Genomic DNA, 17,608 nt, shown 5'->3' on the forward strand with positions numbered 1-17,608 from the left:
ATAATAATAATAATAATAATAATAATAATAATAATAATAATAATAATAATAATAATAATAATAATAATAACAATAATAATAATAATAATAATAATGTTATTATTTTTACATGGTTCATGGCGGGGATTACTGTAGTCACGTCCTAGTTCGTGAACCATGGGCAATGGCTGAGTGGCCTAGTAAGTGGTCGTGAGAGTCGGGATACCAGTTGCTACGGAATGGGAGTGGGCATCTCGGACATATTCTGAGTCAAGTCGTGGCCCCACTTGTGCTCAGACGGCTAGGACTATACAATCCACTCGTGGTCCGTAACCTGTTAGAGGAGAAACCCTCACTTGGACTATGTGTAAGTAGGGTAGCATCCTGCTTCATGAATTTACGAAGCTAAGAACATTTTAAGCAAGCCTCGGAAATACGGGAGTAACAGAGTTCCATTCCCATTTGACAGGCGAGGGACAACATGGAAACAACTTGGCGAATGAAATGGAATTCGATGGGGAGCTATCGATATTAATGGGGCTTACGGAAGAAAGAAAGAAAGTAGAACTAGCTGAGTCAGCAAAGAGGATGCACCTGGATGTGCTAGGAGTAAGTAATATTTGGGTAACAGGAGATAAGGAGGAAGAGATAGGAGATTATAAAGTGTACTTGACGGGTGTTAAAAAGGGAAGGGCAGAGTAGGGGGTGAGCCTGTTCATCAGCAATACTATTGGACGTAACACAGTTTCTGTTAGGCACGTAAATGAGCGAATGAAGTGGGTAGATCTGGCAGTTGAAGGAATTAGGACAAGAATTGTCTCAGTGTATTCAACATGCGAGGGTGCAGATGAAAATGAAGTTGACAAGTTTTATGAAGCATTGAGTAACATCGTAGTCAGGGTCATCAGCAAGGATAGGATAGTGCTAATGGGCGATTTCAATGCGAAAATTGGAAATAGAACTGAAGGATACGAAAGGGTGATTGATATTTGTGGGGAAGATATGGAAGCTAATAGGAATGGAAGCATTTGCTGGACTTCTGTCCTAGTATGGGATTTAGCAGTTATGAATACATTCTTCAAGCATAAGGCTATTCACCGCTACACATGGGAGGCTAGGGGTACCACATCCACAATGGACTACATCTTAACCAACTTCAAATTCAGGAAATATGTTAGGAGTGTATGGATTTTTAGGGGATTTTTCGATGATACAGACCAATACCTGATCTGTAGTGAAGTAAGTATCTCTAGGCCTGGGATAGAGAATGTGAAATCCATCTGCAAATGAATCAGGGTACAAAATTGCCAGGATGAGGAAATTAGACAGAAGTACATGGATATGATTAGTGAGAAGTTCCAAGCAGTGGACAGTAAGCAGGTTCAGGATATAGAAAGAGAATGGGTGGCATACAGGGATACTGTGGTGGAAACAGCAAGGGAATGCCTAGGAACAACTGTGTGTAAAGATGAGAAAAAGCAAACATCTTGGTGGAATGATGAAGTGAGAGCAGCCTGTAAACGTTAAAAGAAGGCTTATCAGAAATGGCTCCAAACAAGGGCTGATGCACACAGGGAATTGTACGTAGATAAAAGAAATAGAGCAAAACAAATAGTTGTTGAATTCAAAAAGAAGTCTTGGAAAGATTTTGGTAATAACCTTGAAAGGCTAGGTGAAGCAGCAGGGAAACGTTCTGGACAGTAATAAAAAATCTCAGGAAGGGAGGGAAAAAGGAAATGAACAGTGTTTTGGGTAATTCAGGTGAACTCATAATAGATCCCAGGGAATCACTGGACAGGTGGAAGGAATATTTAGAAAATCTTCTCAACGTAAAAGGAAATCTTCATGGTGGTGTCGCGAACAACCAAGCTCATGGGGAGGAGGAAAATGATGTTGGAGAAATTACGCTTAAGGAAGTGGAAAGGACAGTAAAGAAACTCCAATGTCATAAAGCAGCAGGAATAGGTGAAATTAGACCTAAAATGGTGAAGTATAGTGGCAAGGCAAGGATGAAATGGCTTCATAGAATAGTAACATTAGCATGGAGTGTTGGTAAGGTACCTTCAGATTGGACAAAAGCAGCAACTGAACCTATCTATAAGCAAGAGAACAGGAAGGATTGCAACAACTATCGAGGTATCTCATTGATTAGTATACCAGGCAATGTACTAACTGGCATCTTGGAAGGGAGGGTGCTTGAGAGGAAGTTGGATGAAAACCAGTGTGGCTTCAAACCACAGAGGGGATGCCAGGATCAGATTTTCAGTATGTGCCAGATAACTGAAAAGTGCTACGGCAGGAATAGACAGTTGTGTTTATGTTTCGTAGATCTAGAGAAAGCATATGACAGGGTACCGAGGGAAAAAACGTTCACCATACTGGGGGATTATGAGATTAAGGGTAAGATATTAAAATCAATCAAAGGCATTTATGTTGACAATTGGGCTGCAGTGAGAATTGATGGTAGAATTAGTTCTTGGTTCAGGGTACTTACAAGGGTTAGGCAAGGCTGTAATACTTCACCTTTATTGTTCGTAATTTACACAGACCATCTGCTGAAAGGTATAAAGAGGCAGGGAGGGATTCAGTTAGGTGGAAATGTAGTAAGCTGACGACTTGGTCTTAATGGCAGATTGTGCCAAAAGCCTGCAGTCTAATATCTTGGAACTTGAAAATAGGTGCAATGAGTATGGTATGAAAATTAGCCTTTTGAAAACTAAATTGATATCAGTAGGTAAGAAATTCAACAGAAATGAATGTCAGATTGGTGATACAAAACTGGAACAGGTAGATAATTTCAAGTATTTAGGATGTGTGTTCTCCCAGGATGGTAATATAGTAAGTGAGATTGAATCAAGGTGTAGTAAAGCTAATGCAGTGAGCTCGCAGTTGTGATCAACAGTATTCTGTAAGAAGGAAGTCAGCTCCCAGACAAAACCGTCTTTACATCGATCTGTGTTCAGACCAACTTTGCTTTATGGGAGAGAAATTGGGTGGACTCAAGATATGTTATTCATAAGTTGGAAGTAACAGGCATGAAATTAGCAAGAATGATTGCTGGTACAAACATGTGGGAACAATGGCAGGAGGGTATTCAGAATGAGAAGATAAAGGCGAAGTTAGAAATGAACTCAATGGATGAAGCTGTACGCATAAACCTGCTTCGGTGGTGGGGTCATATGAGGCGAATAGAGGAAGATAGGTTACCTAGGAGAATAATGGAGTCTGTTATGGAGGGTAAGAGAAGTAGAGGGTGACCAAGATGATGATGATGGTTAGACTCAGTTTCTAACAATTTAAATATAAGAGGTGTAGAACTAAATGAGGCCACAGCACTAGTTACAAATAGAGGATTGTGGCGACGTTTAGTACATTCAGAGAGGCTTGCAGACTGAATGCTGAAAGGCATAATGGTCTATAATGATGATGTATGTATGTGTGTATGTATGTATGTATGTATGTATGTATGTATGTATGTATGTATGTATGTATGTATGTATGTATGTATGTATGTATGTAATTTTTACGTCCCACTAACTACTTTTACAGTTTTCGCAGACACAATACAAATCATCATATGATTTTATAAAAATGTGAAGACAACGAACATACAAAATTAAACATTATGATAAAAAAAAGCATTACCTCCACACATTTAGTATATTTTCTTTTTTTTCCATAGAACTTCTGGCATGATCTGGGCTCTTAGAGATAGCATACCTAACCTAAACAATGTGGTCTCTATCTCAATTACAGCTATTTAAGTAAATCCGCATATAATAAATGTAGAGAACAAGCATGAAATACACCTAAAAATAAAGGTCCAGGTTTCAACAGCCGCAGTTATCCAAAAAATGCTTCCAGTCACTATGTATTACATTTGGAAGTACATCTCGTAACATTTGCAATATTCTTTTAGCGATCAGCTGGTGGGTTGCCAAGCTTTCCACAGCACAGCACAGTTTATTCAGGGAGAGGCTTCTGCTACACATACACCAACTGAGAAAATACAGAGACCATTTCCAGAAACCATATGCGAATAGATTCCCACTGTTTGCATTCTGTAATGGAGAACAAAAATTTTTCAAACAGACCGGGATCTCGAATGCCCTCGATGGCAGTGAAGTTGACGTCATTTCGGATGACAAAAACGCCGGTAGCAGGGAAGTTCGCAGCACAATACGACGATAAATCAAAGCAGTGATTCGGTTTCCTGTGTGATAGGCCTACAGCTCAACTGAGAGAGACAAATGACTGGCCAATTAAGTTCTTAAATAAAACCGTACATCCAAATCTTATCCCTTTTGTCTACAGGGTCGAATATGAAGTGAGATAAATCTTCATAGCGAGTTTTTATGACCCGATGCCCTTCCTGACTTGAACCTTATCAGAGGATTTAATGAGATGAAATGAATGACGCAATATAAGAGTAAATAAAACTTATTATATTTACACGCCTAAAAGTCATGTGTACACCATTTATGTGTTCTTTATTTTTTTAAATTTAGAAATACTGCTTCCCAATGAAGGTAGCCAGTAAGACTCAGAGTACAATTTATAAATTTGTTAGAGAATGGTGTTGAGTAACATATACGTACAATTTATAGTTCTTTATATGCACAAAATGGGAGGCTATCACATATTCGACCCCACAAATAGAAAAGAAGGCCTTCAGTAACAAAAGATAAGTATTACATTCAAGTAGGATTTTTTAAATAACAGACCCCTAGCAAAGCATTATAAGACTGTGTCTAAAAACCCTAAGGGAGAGTAGAACAAAATGATGAAGGAAACACAGAGACTGAAGCAACAATGCTTTAACCAATACTTTGTTTTTTTACAAGTTGCTTTACTTCGCACTGACACAGATAGGTCTTATGGCGACGATGGGACAGGAAGGGGCTAAGAGTGGGAAGGAAGTGGCCGTGGCCTTAATTAAGGTGTGTCTGGTGTGAAAATGGGAAATCACGGAAAACCATCTTCAGGGCTGCTGACAGTGGGGTTCGAACCCACTATCTCCCGAATACTGGATATTGACCACACTTAAGTGACTGCAGCTATCAAGCTCTGTTTAACCAATACAATGAGAAAGGGGTCACAAACCACAACTACTAGTTACAGTATAAGTAGAAGGCATTACATGAGAAGTGTGTGCAAAAATTAGAAAGGAAAATAATATATGTCAAATGAAACTAGTCATCTAATGAAACTAGTCTGATGCTCTAAAGAGCTGCAAATTAGAAAACTGAGGTAATAAAAATTATTAGATAATTTTAACTAATATTTGTCTCCATCCCCAACACACATACCTTGAGAAGAGGAACAGCATGTAGTGGTTGCTCTCCAACACACACCAAATCACTTCCCACACCATTGTCAATTATACGCTGTTTTGTAACATTTGTTAGCTCTCTGTCAACTTCAAACACACCAACACCAGGAGTAATCACGACAGAGAGTTGACCAGTACGATCAAATGTTCGATCCAGGTAATGTTTCTCAAAGACTAGAACAGAATACCGTATTAACACTTAATAATTTTTCCAAATATTTTACACTTAAGTATGATGAAGAGAAGAGGACAAAACAGGTCTCAGAACCCATGTACCCAGTGATGGGAAGACAAGATGGGACTATATTATGTACCTGAAAATCATTTCCAAAGCTTTAATTATAGTTCTGGAACCAATGGATAGGTCTAATTTATTTTATGTTGTATACAAATAATAATCTCAATTTTTCTCATTAGCTCTTTGTTCTCTTTCAGTTAGTTTCTCATAGAATTTTAACCACTCAGGCCGGTTCGACGTACCACAAACGTCTGGTGCAAGCGGAAGTTAGAATGCCTATTACTAACATAACACTGCTGCTTCGCGGGATTTGTTTCCACATTATGAATCGAGAAGTTACGTACTTTCATGCCAACTCTGTTTCATAATTAGAACTAATAAAAAATTGATCGATATCTGTTACTTCTGAATCACATCGATAAGGTATAGAACATGAGACGCGCTCTACTTAATTTCAAGGTATTTGCTTTAAAAGGTATCACGTCCTTTCCTGCCATCTCGAGCATATCTTGTGAACTATATCTAACTTGAAAATTTTTGTCACTTATGACGGGAAAGTACCGAAAGCAAATAATGTGCAGATTTTTCTTTTCTTCGCAGGCTAGCGGCTACTCACTGGCAGAGGAATGGCTGGGCTGTCTCATTCTCTTACGGCGTGGAGATTATTGGTTTGACAGATGACAGTAGTGGAAGCAATATTTTCGGTAATGATACGGAAAGTGACTATGCATAGCAAGAAGTTGCTGGAGAAGTGGCAAACAGCGCAGATGAAGACGAAATGGCTTCAGCCGTAATAACTCTGCCTGCTGTTCAGCGGTTGTGGCGAGAGGTAGATGTCGTCGCGAGCACAGGAAAGATCACCTTCACGGGTGTGCCAGGTACAAGAAAGCATTTTGCATCTATTTTAGATGTTTTTTACTATTTTTCGACAACAAAGTGATTGACCTAATTGTTTGAGAAACAAATAGGTATGCGGCAGAGTGTATACTTGGCGCGCCCTTGAAACCAAGGCTACGCGCCTGGAAGTGGAAGCCAGAGACAGGGGAGGAAATTTATGTGTTCTTGGGGCTTGTAATATTCATGGGGACAGAAAACCACCATGAAGATCAATTTCAACAGTGATGGATTTTTAGAAACCCCTACATTCCCTCAAACAATGACAAGGGGCAGGTTTGAACTCATCTTGTGATATTAACATCTTGTTGATAATTCTACACGGGACCTAGAAAGCTTTTCAAAATTCAGCCATTCCTGGAGATTATAAATGGAAATTTTCAGACATCCTACATCCCCACCAAAAATATTTCTGTGGACGAGTCGCTTACACTCTTGAAAGGCAGACTTGGAATAAAAATTATATTACCTTATATATTTCTGTAAATATTGCGTATGATTATGGACATCCCTGAAGAGCAGCCGTCACATATATTGCTCAGAAACATTGGACATTATCTCAGTAAGTAGTCCTAAAATTTTCATTACGTTATATTTCGTAGATTTAACATTATGAATTATTTAACTTGATGGTGTCTAAACCTCTGCAGAGCTTCAATTTAAATACCACCTGAGAAGTGAGCAGCTCTGGATTAAATTGCCAGCTTGAGGAGTTGATATAAACTTTGAAAGTTAAGTTCTCAACATTGTGGTTTCACTGAAGTTAGTACAATTATGCCAGAATTAGTATCTCAAACCTCAAGAGGTTAGTGTCAGATGTGAAGGTGTGTAAGAGAATAATGGTGATGAACATGCAATAGGATAAACATTTTAGCATCTTATAATTCAGTAAACCAGCAACATCGATTAAAAAACCTGAGCCACTGCCGATTGTTTAAAGAGGAAACAGTTGCTGAGTGAAGCAGTAAAATGTTGATATGTTTAAGTTTTTTTTTTTTTTTTTTTTTTTTTTTTTTTTTTTTTTTTTGATAGTTGTTTTACGTCACACTGACACAGATAGGTCTTATTTCGAGGATGGGATAGGAAAGGGCTAGGAGTGGGAAGGAAGCGGCCGTGGCCTTAATTAAGGTACAGCCCCAGCATTTGCCTGGTGTGAAAATGGGAAACCACGGAAAACCATATTCAGGGCTGCCGACAGTGGGGTTCGAACCTACTATCTCCCGAATACTGGATATTGGCCGCACTTAAGCGACTGCAGCTATCGAGCTCAGTTGTTTAAGTTTTAGATTTCCAAAGACACACAGGCAGTGTAAAACAGAGCACACCTCACTAGCCAGCAGTAAGACCAGCAGTGCCCAAATGCTGCACAGTTCACAGTGTGTACAGTTAACGCACACTGACTTTGCACGTGTGAAGAGCTTGGTAGGCTTGTCAGCTCTCGAGGAGAGAGAGACGTAATGTGGTGGGGTGCGCTGATCGTAGATTTGGCCAGGAGTATTGTATGAGTTTGTCGGCAAGGGAACATAGCATACATGGTTCAGGATGGCGGTTCATTGGAAGTACTGTTCCAAACACATTGCATTATGGAAAGCAGCACATAAAAAAGAGAAGAAACGGAAAAAATGTACAATCCTGTACAACAGACTGGGAATTGCAGTTCTTTTTCACGCCTGATGGAAACAATTGTAAATTCTTATTATGCCATCGGACTATCAGCAGACACTGGAAATTTACTGTCGAGTGTCAGTATAACGCTGTCCACAAAGAAGGATATGACACGTTAGTAGGCGAAAAATGCGAAGCAAGGATTAGGGATCTGAAAACACATGATCGCAGTCAGCAGGCAGATTCCAACATAAGTTAAACATTTGAAAACACATTTTAAGATCCAGTCTTCTGTGGCTCACAACCACCATATGTTCAATAGTGTCCTTCTCTCCTACTTTCAGGAAAATGATCTCGTCATGCCGGCATTAAGAGCTAGTTACAATATAGCGCTCAAAATAGTGGCAAAGCATTAATAAGATACAATAGCATTTCTTATGTGATAGCTTCTTAAATATAATGTATTGTCACAGGTTTACTCAATCAAGGACATATAGTATGGATTTGTATTTGTTTATTGTATATGATGCATAAACCACAATATAATAATATAATAATATAATAATAAAATAATGTGCAGTGTGAAATTTTTGGACTCAAAAAGGATGACTGCTATGACTAAATGGCTGAGGTGTCGTACTGTTGTTAATCGGTGGGGAGGGAGAGAGTAGTATTCTTCTCCCGAACGGCTTGTCGAGTCGGTCACGCTGGGATAAGCAGTTCTGGAGGGGTGGTAACCTAAAGTGCAAGCATGAGGCCAGCTCATCGCACAGCATATCATTGTGCTTCACAGGTGCGACATTCCTGGCCACAGCTGAGTAAGACCATCTCGCTTGTAGTTAATTTAAATAGTCAAAGGAGCCAACTGCTGCATTAATACTTTATCCCAAGCACTGCAAATGTGTATAAAAGAAGAGATTTTACATGCATGCAAACAGATCTTTATCTGCCCAGGTTCATCCTGCTGCAGCAAAAGCAGACTGTACAGTCAGCAACTCTACGCCGAGTGCTGGGCAGACGGAAATAACCCGGCACCTTAAGGGAGCCAAAGGCTTTGGGCAGATGAGCTCCTTTAGGAAGGAGATGGACCCTCAGTTAGGGAAATGCCACTGAAATCCATTAGGTAGCACCTCTACTCCAAGTCAGGGGCAGCAGCGTCTGTTCCCCATGTCAGGGACAGCCTGATTGCAAGACTGAACAGACATGAGCTGTGCCAACAAAGGGGCGAAGAAACGGTGGAGTCAGAAGGCTTCATGATGCTGAAAGGAAAATCAGGAACAGATCGCACAATAGAATCTAGATTAGCCCAAGGGGACAATCCCCCCATTAGCCAAGACTGACGCAAACAGGCAATTGGAGTCTGGGACATGTGGAATGTGAAAAGAAGAGTCTGAGCTTCTCAGAATCTTAAAAAAAATAAAAAATTGGCCAGAAGGTTTCCCAGAATGGGCACCATAAACATACAGATGACAAAAACCGGCAAACTCAAACAGTTAATAAATAAGATGAAAGACAGAAATATTGGGATACTAGATGTCTAAGAAACAAGGTACAGGGAAGAAAAAACAGTGGAGTAGGAAGGCTTCATGGTGCTGAAAGGAAAACCAGGAATGAGAATGGAAAAGGAGAGACACGCACCTACATGCTTTGATATCGAGTTCATACACGACAAGAGATACAAGGGTGAAATAACTGAGGTAAAGAGTATGTCAGAGCAGATATAGACACTGACCTTCCAAGCAAGCAACTAGAAGTACACGGTGGTGAACAGACATGCACCGACCAGTGGCAGAAACAAGACGGATGTGAATAAGGTAGACAATTTCAAACTAGATGATAAACAGAAAAGCATACCAGACAGACATGTGAGGATACTTCTAGGTGATTATAATGCGCAGGCCGGAAAAGAGAACCAACATACGGGAATAGTATGAGAGTACCTGGCACACAGGAGGACACATAAAAATAGGGAAAGATTAATTGAACTGTAACAAGAACACAAACTGAGACTAATGACAACACACTTCAGGGCCAAACCAAACAAAAAAAGACATGGGCAAGTCCCTGTTTATGTGTAAGGGAATTCCATATTGATCAGTTTCCAGTAAGATGGACGAGCACTAGACATCATGAACATGAAGGTCAGGAAGAATACAAGGATGGAGTTGGATCATTACCTTTCAACCGCACCATATCATTTTATGGTACGTTTGCCTTTTCTGATGTCTTCACGTTCCTAGCGAACTTTTTTATCTATGAACTATTCCTCTTTCCCATCATGTGTTGTTACCACTATGTAATCTTTCCTTATTCCAGTAGATGGCATCTCGTACGTTAGCATAGGTCAAAGCATTTCTTTTCTGCCCCGTCTTGTTGGGTTATCTTTCTGGTTGCTTGTGTGGGGAGTTTTTTGACTTGAGAAGATGGAAGGATTGGATTTCCAAGTTGCCTTCGTGGCATATAAAAGATATTTTAATAGATTCAAGATGTCTGTACACATCTCGGCCTTTCGAGAATGTGAATTGCTTATATAATTGAGGTATTTATTTTTCTTTAATTTTCTCTTGGTTTTATTATTGCTTCGTTCTGTGCTCACTATGGTTTGGTTAGAAAGGTTTCCCTCATTACATGTGTTTCTAATTTATTTGTGTGTTAACTTTACTTTTACATGCTTCTTTTGGTATTTTCATTTACTGATCCACTATGTTTATTTTGAAAACAGAAGGTGACAAGGATTCATGTGTGTGTGTGTGTGTGATTGTTTGCTGTGTGCGGCCGAGACCTTTACTCATGTCGCTTCATTAACATTCCGCCTGAGCTCATGTTGTATTATTTTATCGCGTGTTCTGTATAATTCATGTCCAATTCATAGACCTGGTATGAATTCAAGCTAACTACGCGATCTGCCTGCTTCTGTGTGTTTTGGTGTTGGAGACACTCCGTCTCTTTAAGATGGACCACTTTCTGGTTCATACTGTCCGAGCTCGAGAGCGGTTGTTTATTTTGTTATGTGCTGTGCGTTGACGTTCTTATATGTCCCTCTATTCGGCGACCTAACCTCTTGGTCTATGTGTGAGCGTGGGTGGTTCTGACGTTTGAGTCCGTGAAACCTTTTGTGTCTAATTTACTTATTTATTGTTCGTTTCACATTGCCGTCATTGGCTTTCTTTACCTATTTTCCTGTTTAATATGTTATATTCTTTGCTGGGCGCCTTCTGTGTTATTTTAGTTGTTTTGCGTGAAACCATGGTAACTTCCCCTTTTCTCTTTGCATTTATTTTATGAGTATATATGAGCTCGGTGCACTCTTCCATCTTCTCCCGTTTTAAGCTCTTTTACTTAATGATATTGTATTCTCGGGGGACGTGATTTTTTTATTGTTGAGAGTTTTGTCTTATCTGGGGAATTGAAAGGGAGAATGTTATGATTAGGTGCTGTTACTCCCTAAACTTACGACTGTTTAGATCAGATGTGCTACAAAGAAATGTTTTGTACCCAGCTGAATTCATATTCTTCAATTTATAATATAGATGCCAAGTCCTTATTCCAAACTTTTCGTCACGTCTTTTATGAAGGTAAGCGTGTGTGAAGGTGTTGTAATCAATGAGTCTGATGTATTTTGAATATAGGCCACATATTATTAATATTAGCTATTTGATTTTTGGCCCCCTTGTTTTACCTATGCAACCTTTTGTTTTGATTTCCTCTCCATAATAAATTTAAGTTCTTGCCCTTATTACCGATATATTTTTATTTCTTTGCGTCTCTTATATGTTTGTTGTCTGTAAGAGGCCCGGGTCCAGTTCCTGGCAGTTTTTTGCTAGTTTTGACCAAATCCACCGCACTGGGTTTTCGTTGTGTTCCTAGTGTCAGTTCACCTTACAGAAGTCAAGTGGTGATGGATACCAAACAGTGGTACACAGCCACAGGTGAACATAGCAGTGGGGAACACCAAGATCGACCGAGACAAACTAAGACTTGACCAGGACAAGTACGAGGAGGGATCCAAACATATACGGAATGGGAAGGCGTGAAAATGAACATGGGAAAGCAGGCTGAGTTATGAGGGAAAGAAGAAAAGAAGCAGCACTGGTGGTGGAACAAGGACTGTGAGAAAGCTGTGGAGCATTTTGTTTTCCTTTATCTGAAGTTATCTCTTTGCAGTTTCAGCTCAGTTACCGTATTAATCGCATTTAATTCACACTTTTTGACAAAAAATAAGTGTGAACATTTTCGGTGCGTTATGTGTGCAAATGATCGCATTCACGAAAAACCGCAAAATTTGCATTAGGCTATTGAAACAAGACAACTGGCATGCTTACCCTATTCATTGTCACTGCCTTCAGTCTCCGAGCTATCTTTGCGTGCATCATTCTGGTCACCATCGAATACTGCATCAGCCTGACTTCCATCCAACGCATTTGCGATGCCAGTCTTCAAGAAACTATTCACAATAACATCCGTCGACACCATAACCCATGCCCGCATAACCCAATCACACACGAGTTCAACTGACGGCCTCTTTATTTTGCCTGCTGGCATCAGCTCATGCTCCCCTCCTGCCACCCATTCGGCATACAATTTACCTATGTTGTCCTTGAAGGGCTTGTTAATGGAAACATCTAATGGCTGCAGACAATGTGTGAGTCGACCAGGAATTACCAGATCAGTTTTCATTTTCCGAAGACGTTTCTTCACGTCTTCCACCAACTGTCTGCGGAAACTGTCCCACACTAGCATTGCTGGGCATCGAAGCAGTGCCCCCGGTCATGCTCCCCACACCGTATGGACCCAGTCCTGGACAAGAGCTGTATCCATCCATCCTTTGTCTTGAACCCGTGCATGAATGCATCATTTTCTTGCCATTTGCTTTACATCGCACCGAGACAGATAGGTCTTATGGCGACGATGGGACAGGAAAGGCCTAGGAATGGGAAAGAAGTGGTCGTGGCCTTAATTAAGGTACAGCCCCAGCATTTGCCTGGTGTGAAAATGGGAAACCAGGGAAAACCATCTTCAGGGCTACCGACAGTGGGGTTTGAACCCACTATCTCCCGGTTGCGAGCTCACAGCTGCGCGCCTTAACCACACGGCCAACTCGCCTTGGGAAACATCGCTTTAGGCACTGTTTTTTTTTAAAGTAATGTACAGTGGCAATATTCTCCCATCTGAGGTTACTGCTAGCATGACAGTGCAACGCTGTTTTTCACACCAAGTTGTACGTATAAGCACGCTAGGTTCTCCCTTCTTCCTGATGGTGGTGTTGCATGTCATGTCGAAGTTTATCGGGATTTGATCTGCATTGCCTATTTGAGATAAGAGGTAACTGTTTTTCTTCTGCGTTGCTATCATATGGTGATGAAAATCTATGATTTTGTTGCTGAAATCGCTTGGCATTCTCTGACAGAGAGATGTTCACCTTCGCAGATACAATCCTTTTCGTGTCATGAATCTACGATTCAAGTTTAAAAACTTCATATTAAATCCGTATTGAACATTTTATTATTCATGGGACCGGTTTCGATGCTGGTGTGCATCATCTTCAGCCACAAAATTAGAAACATATACAATGACAACTTACGGTTGCAAAAACAATGCATAAAAGTGTGCACAAATCTTATAAATGATAGGAGGAATGACTTGATTAAAAACATGGGCCATGAACATTAACTTGTAACATTAACTTAAAAGTACTCTCTTCTAAACATATAGCACCAATTATCTTAAAGTTTTGTGTAAACATTCTCTTAACAAGAGTTCACGGAATCTTAAAAACTTTGAATGATAAGTGAGTAGATTAACAATGAGCTGAGGACAATAACTTATATATCACTATCTTAAAAGTCTAACACCATATTTCTTTCTTTGTGAGAATGTATGTATGAAAGTCTTCTTGATGAACATTCACCGAGTCTTGAAGTAAATGGTGCAAATGTTAAGAACTTCAATTAAAAAACATTTTGTTTTACCTCTGATTGAAAAAGATCAGTCATTAAAATAGCTTAACCAGTCTTGAGACGTAACAAATTATAAATCTAAAGAGAACATGAAGGAACTTCAAACTCTGTTTTTACGTAGTAAAATGCGTCTTCTCTGACTTAAGAAATTGTGGCTGGAGTGGGTCTACTAAGTATTCTATGGCAAGTTTTACATGAAAATGAGGCGGACGCCGTGTTTTCCTCAGGGTGCTAAACAATGATCTCGGTTCAAAATGGGACCTGAAGCAAATAAAGAAAAAAGAGGGAGAGGTTAAGGAAAAACTCTTGAAAAAAAAAAGACAAGGTCCTGTCCTCAGAATTAATGTGAATATGAGACTTACCTCTGGCGGTGTGTATGACCTGTGTAATCAGATGTTAGAGAAGAAACTGAGAGTCGAAAGATACCATGACCAATGTACCTGTGTTGGAGGGGAAGGGGGAGAAGTTGATCAGGGGAGGTACTGAGGGGAAATAGCAGGACAGGTAGGGAAAGGGGGGAGGAGAAGGAGGGGCTTAGAGTTAAGGAAGTAAGGAGGGAAGGGAGAGGGGAATTATGTAGGGTGATGCGGTGAGAAGGCGTGGCGTGAGAATGTTTTCTGTATGCTTCGAAGGATTGATTTCCTATTGGAAACTATTCTGAGTCTGAAAAACGCTATCAAAAAATCGAACAATACTTTAGGCTTCTCAGAAATATTGTTGAGATTTAAACTAGAATTAAAATATTGATCCAGGTGAATGAAACAACTCTCAGTGATGTCAAACAACGTACCTTCATTGAGAACCTGTAGAACTGTGAGATCCTGATCAATGTTAATAAAGTTATGCTGAAAATTTTTCATATGCTGCCCCATTGCCGAAAACTTATTGTATCTGATGGCATTAACGTGTTGTGCATATCTGATTTTAAAATTTCCTCCTTTTAGTCCCAGATAAGAACTGCTGCAGTCATGACAACATAATCTGTACACTCTGGAACTATGAAAAACATTATTTTTATTTATTGAAGTGGAGTTATGCAGAATGTCAATGCTTCTATTATTAGTTCTATAAGAAATCTTGGTGTTATGCTTTTTGAAGACGTTGGTGATATTGTGTAAATTACTGTATTTGTAAAGGTGAAGGTCGAAAAAGTATTAGCTTTGGGTTTTCTTCTCAGAAGGGTGGTATTAGGACGGTACTTAAACTTGTCAATGATTCTCTCAATGAAGACATTCTTGAAACCATTGTTTCTAGCTATTGCACGATTTAAATTGAGTTCTTTATTTAAATTCTTTTTTGACATAGGAACTCTAAAGGCTCTGTCAACCAGACTATTGTAAGTGGCATTTGTATGAGCCTGAGGATGGGAAGAATCATTCCTGATGGTAATAGCAGTCTGAGAAGGATTTCTATAGATATTATATGAAAAAGAAGGAAGTGATCGAGTAATTGTTAAGTCCAAAAAATGTAAATGATTATTATTCTCGGATTCTAAGGTAAATTTTATATCTTGATCTAAATGATTGAGATTATCAAGGGTAGATTTTGCATCTGTGGACTGTTCATCAAGAATTACGGACGTATGGTCCACATAACTGGCCCAGAAATGAATATTACTGAATGTTAAATTGTTGACTATAGCTTTTTTTTTTTTTTTCCGTGCCTATTATGAATCTACGGATCGAATCCTGGCTCACTTTCAGATCCGAACAGCTGATCCCTCCTCTAATCGCTAGTTTGTATGTTTTAAAATGTAGTATCTTGTGCGAGATACTAAAGCCACCATTTTGCAACTCTGTAACGTAATGAGGCAACTTGTCTTCCAGCTCAGGAAATTTACCAGTTTTCGGCCCTCTCAATGCCTTACGTGTTCGGTTGGTGGTTTCTAGCGCAGCTTTCTGTTTACACCAGTAGCGAAAATTAAACTCAGTCACACTGAATTCTCGACCGGCAGCTCTGTTACTATATTCTTCAGCATATGTTATCATTTTGAGTTTAAACCCAGCCTTATAACTCCCATGCTTCTCCATAACTTAAAGATTGACCTACACAAGAAACCTGAGAATCCTACTGAGAAACAACAATGAAACGTGAAGACAGAATACTGGTACTAGTCGACAATACAACTGATGGACGATACCTAATACCATGATTACTTGACTGCCTGGACAGGAAAACACTCCCAGTTCATGTGATCAGCTCTGCCGGACAGGTAGCGATAAGCATATTGACAAAGACGAAAGAGTGAGAGGTGGCTGAGTGTGACTGACTAGCTAGGGTTTGAGAGTTAGGTATTTTTCTTACAACAGCTAGCCTCAACCGTTCTGCACGTAAAAAGATATACAGCTTCTTCTTGTACTGTCATCACGTACAAAGTACCGTAATAGCAATTGGTACAGTCCTGATATTTAATGTAAGCACGTCCACGGAATACCCAAACTTTATTTTCATGTATGTACCGTATGTCTTTATGACTTCAAAACTTAATGTGAGTTATGTGCGAGTATTTTTTTCCTGCAATTTCAAATGTTAAAAATGGGGTGTGAGATATACGCGATGACGAGTTATATTTGAGCAAATACGGTAATTTATAACTAATGGTTCCTCAGTCTGCCAAAACTAATTTAGAATAAATTATAAACTACCTGAAAAAGAAAACATATGGCAAGAGAATTATACCTGAAAAAGAAACAAATTACAGTAGAAGTCCGTTATAGCGAGAATTCATAACGGCGAAAAATTTACTCGCTATAGCGGATTGTCGTTAAATTCAGTATGAAATGGCAATTAGTTTGTTCAAAATTTGGGTTATCGCAGATAATATCCACACTGCGGCTTACTTGTTTGCTGTTTTCCAAAATCCGATACTATGTGAATGTGTGTGTTTAATTTCATTTTGAAAAAATATATATTACGGTATTTCTCCGAATCCAAGACGACCCCCACTTTTTCCTTCGAAAAATTGTAATCAGGCTTAAAAGGTGCTTTGTAAAACCATATGAATGTCTTTCTTATACAGTACGCATTTTTAGACTGTAGACGCCGAACATTGGCTTTAGTTATGCCGTATTTTTTGCGGCTGTACTATTATGCTTTATTTCAGCGGGTTTAATAACCATTAACTTAAAATTGGCATCATAATATCGAAGGGAACTCGTTGAAAATTTGCCGGCAATACACATTCCATGCGCCTCTGCAATACAACGATCCAACAGGAAAATATTCTTGCTTACTATAAAACTGTTGCTTTCACTCAGCGTCAGATATAACTGGCTGCCGCTACACGCACGTCTTGATTGCCAGATTCGGCCAACTTCAGCAGCTAGCGATGTATAGGTCTTAATTGCGGACTTCGAAAGTCAACGAATGAGTTTATTGCGCCGCGGTATGGCAATTCCGCCCATGAATTTTTGAGCACATACCTCACAATTTCATCTTAGACTTCTTTAAAGCGTCCTTGTTGCGGGCCACTGAATGCATTTTTTGTGCAGTACGCATTTTCAAGCTATCTTTGTCTTCACGGTAACGCCGAATATCGGCTTTAGTTAGGCCTATGCCGTATTTTCTTGCGGCTGCACAATTATTATACATTTCCGAGTGTTT

General features: G+C 39.5%; 1 protein-coding gene across 3 annotated transcripts in view; it reads right to left on the reverse strand.

The window, feature by feature from the left end:
* Iml1 (GATOR complex protein Iml1) overlaps positions 1-17,608 on the reverse strand; it is a 724,094-nt gene that overhangs the window by 527,651 nt on the left and 178,835 nt on the right. For all 3 annotated transcript variants that reach the window (XM_067141784.2, XM_067141783.2, XM_067141785.2), the window contains exon 8: positions 5,289-5,485. In XM_067141784.2, coding sequence (XP_066997885.1) covers positions 5,289-5,485 — 197 coding nt within the window. The remainder of the gene's footprint in view (positions 1-5,288; positions 5,486-17,608) is intronic.

This window comes from Anabrus simplex, chromosome 2 (assembly GCF_040414725.1).
Source record: "Anabrus simplex isolate iqAnaSimp1 chromosome 2, ASM4041472v1, whole genome shotgun sequence".
In the NCBI taxonomy this organism is placed as follows: Eukaryota; Metazoa; Arthropoda; class Insecta; order Orthoptera; family Tettigoniidae; genus Anabrus; species Anabrus simplex.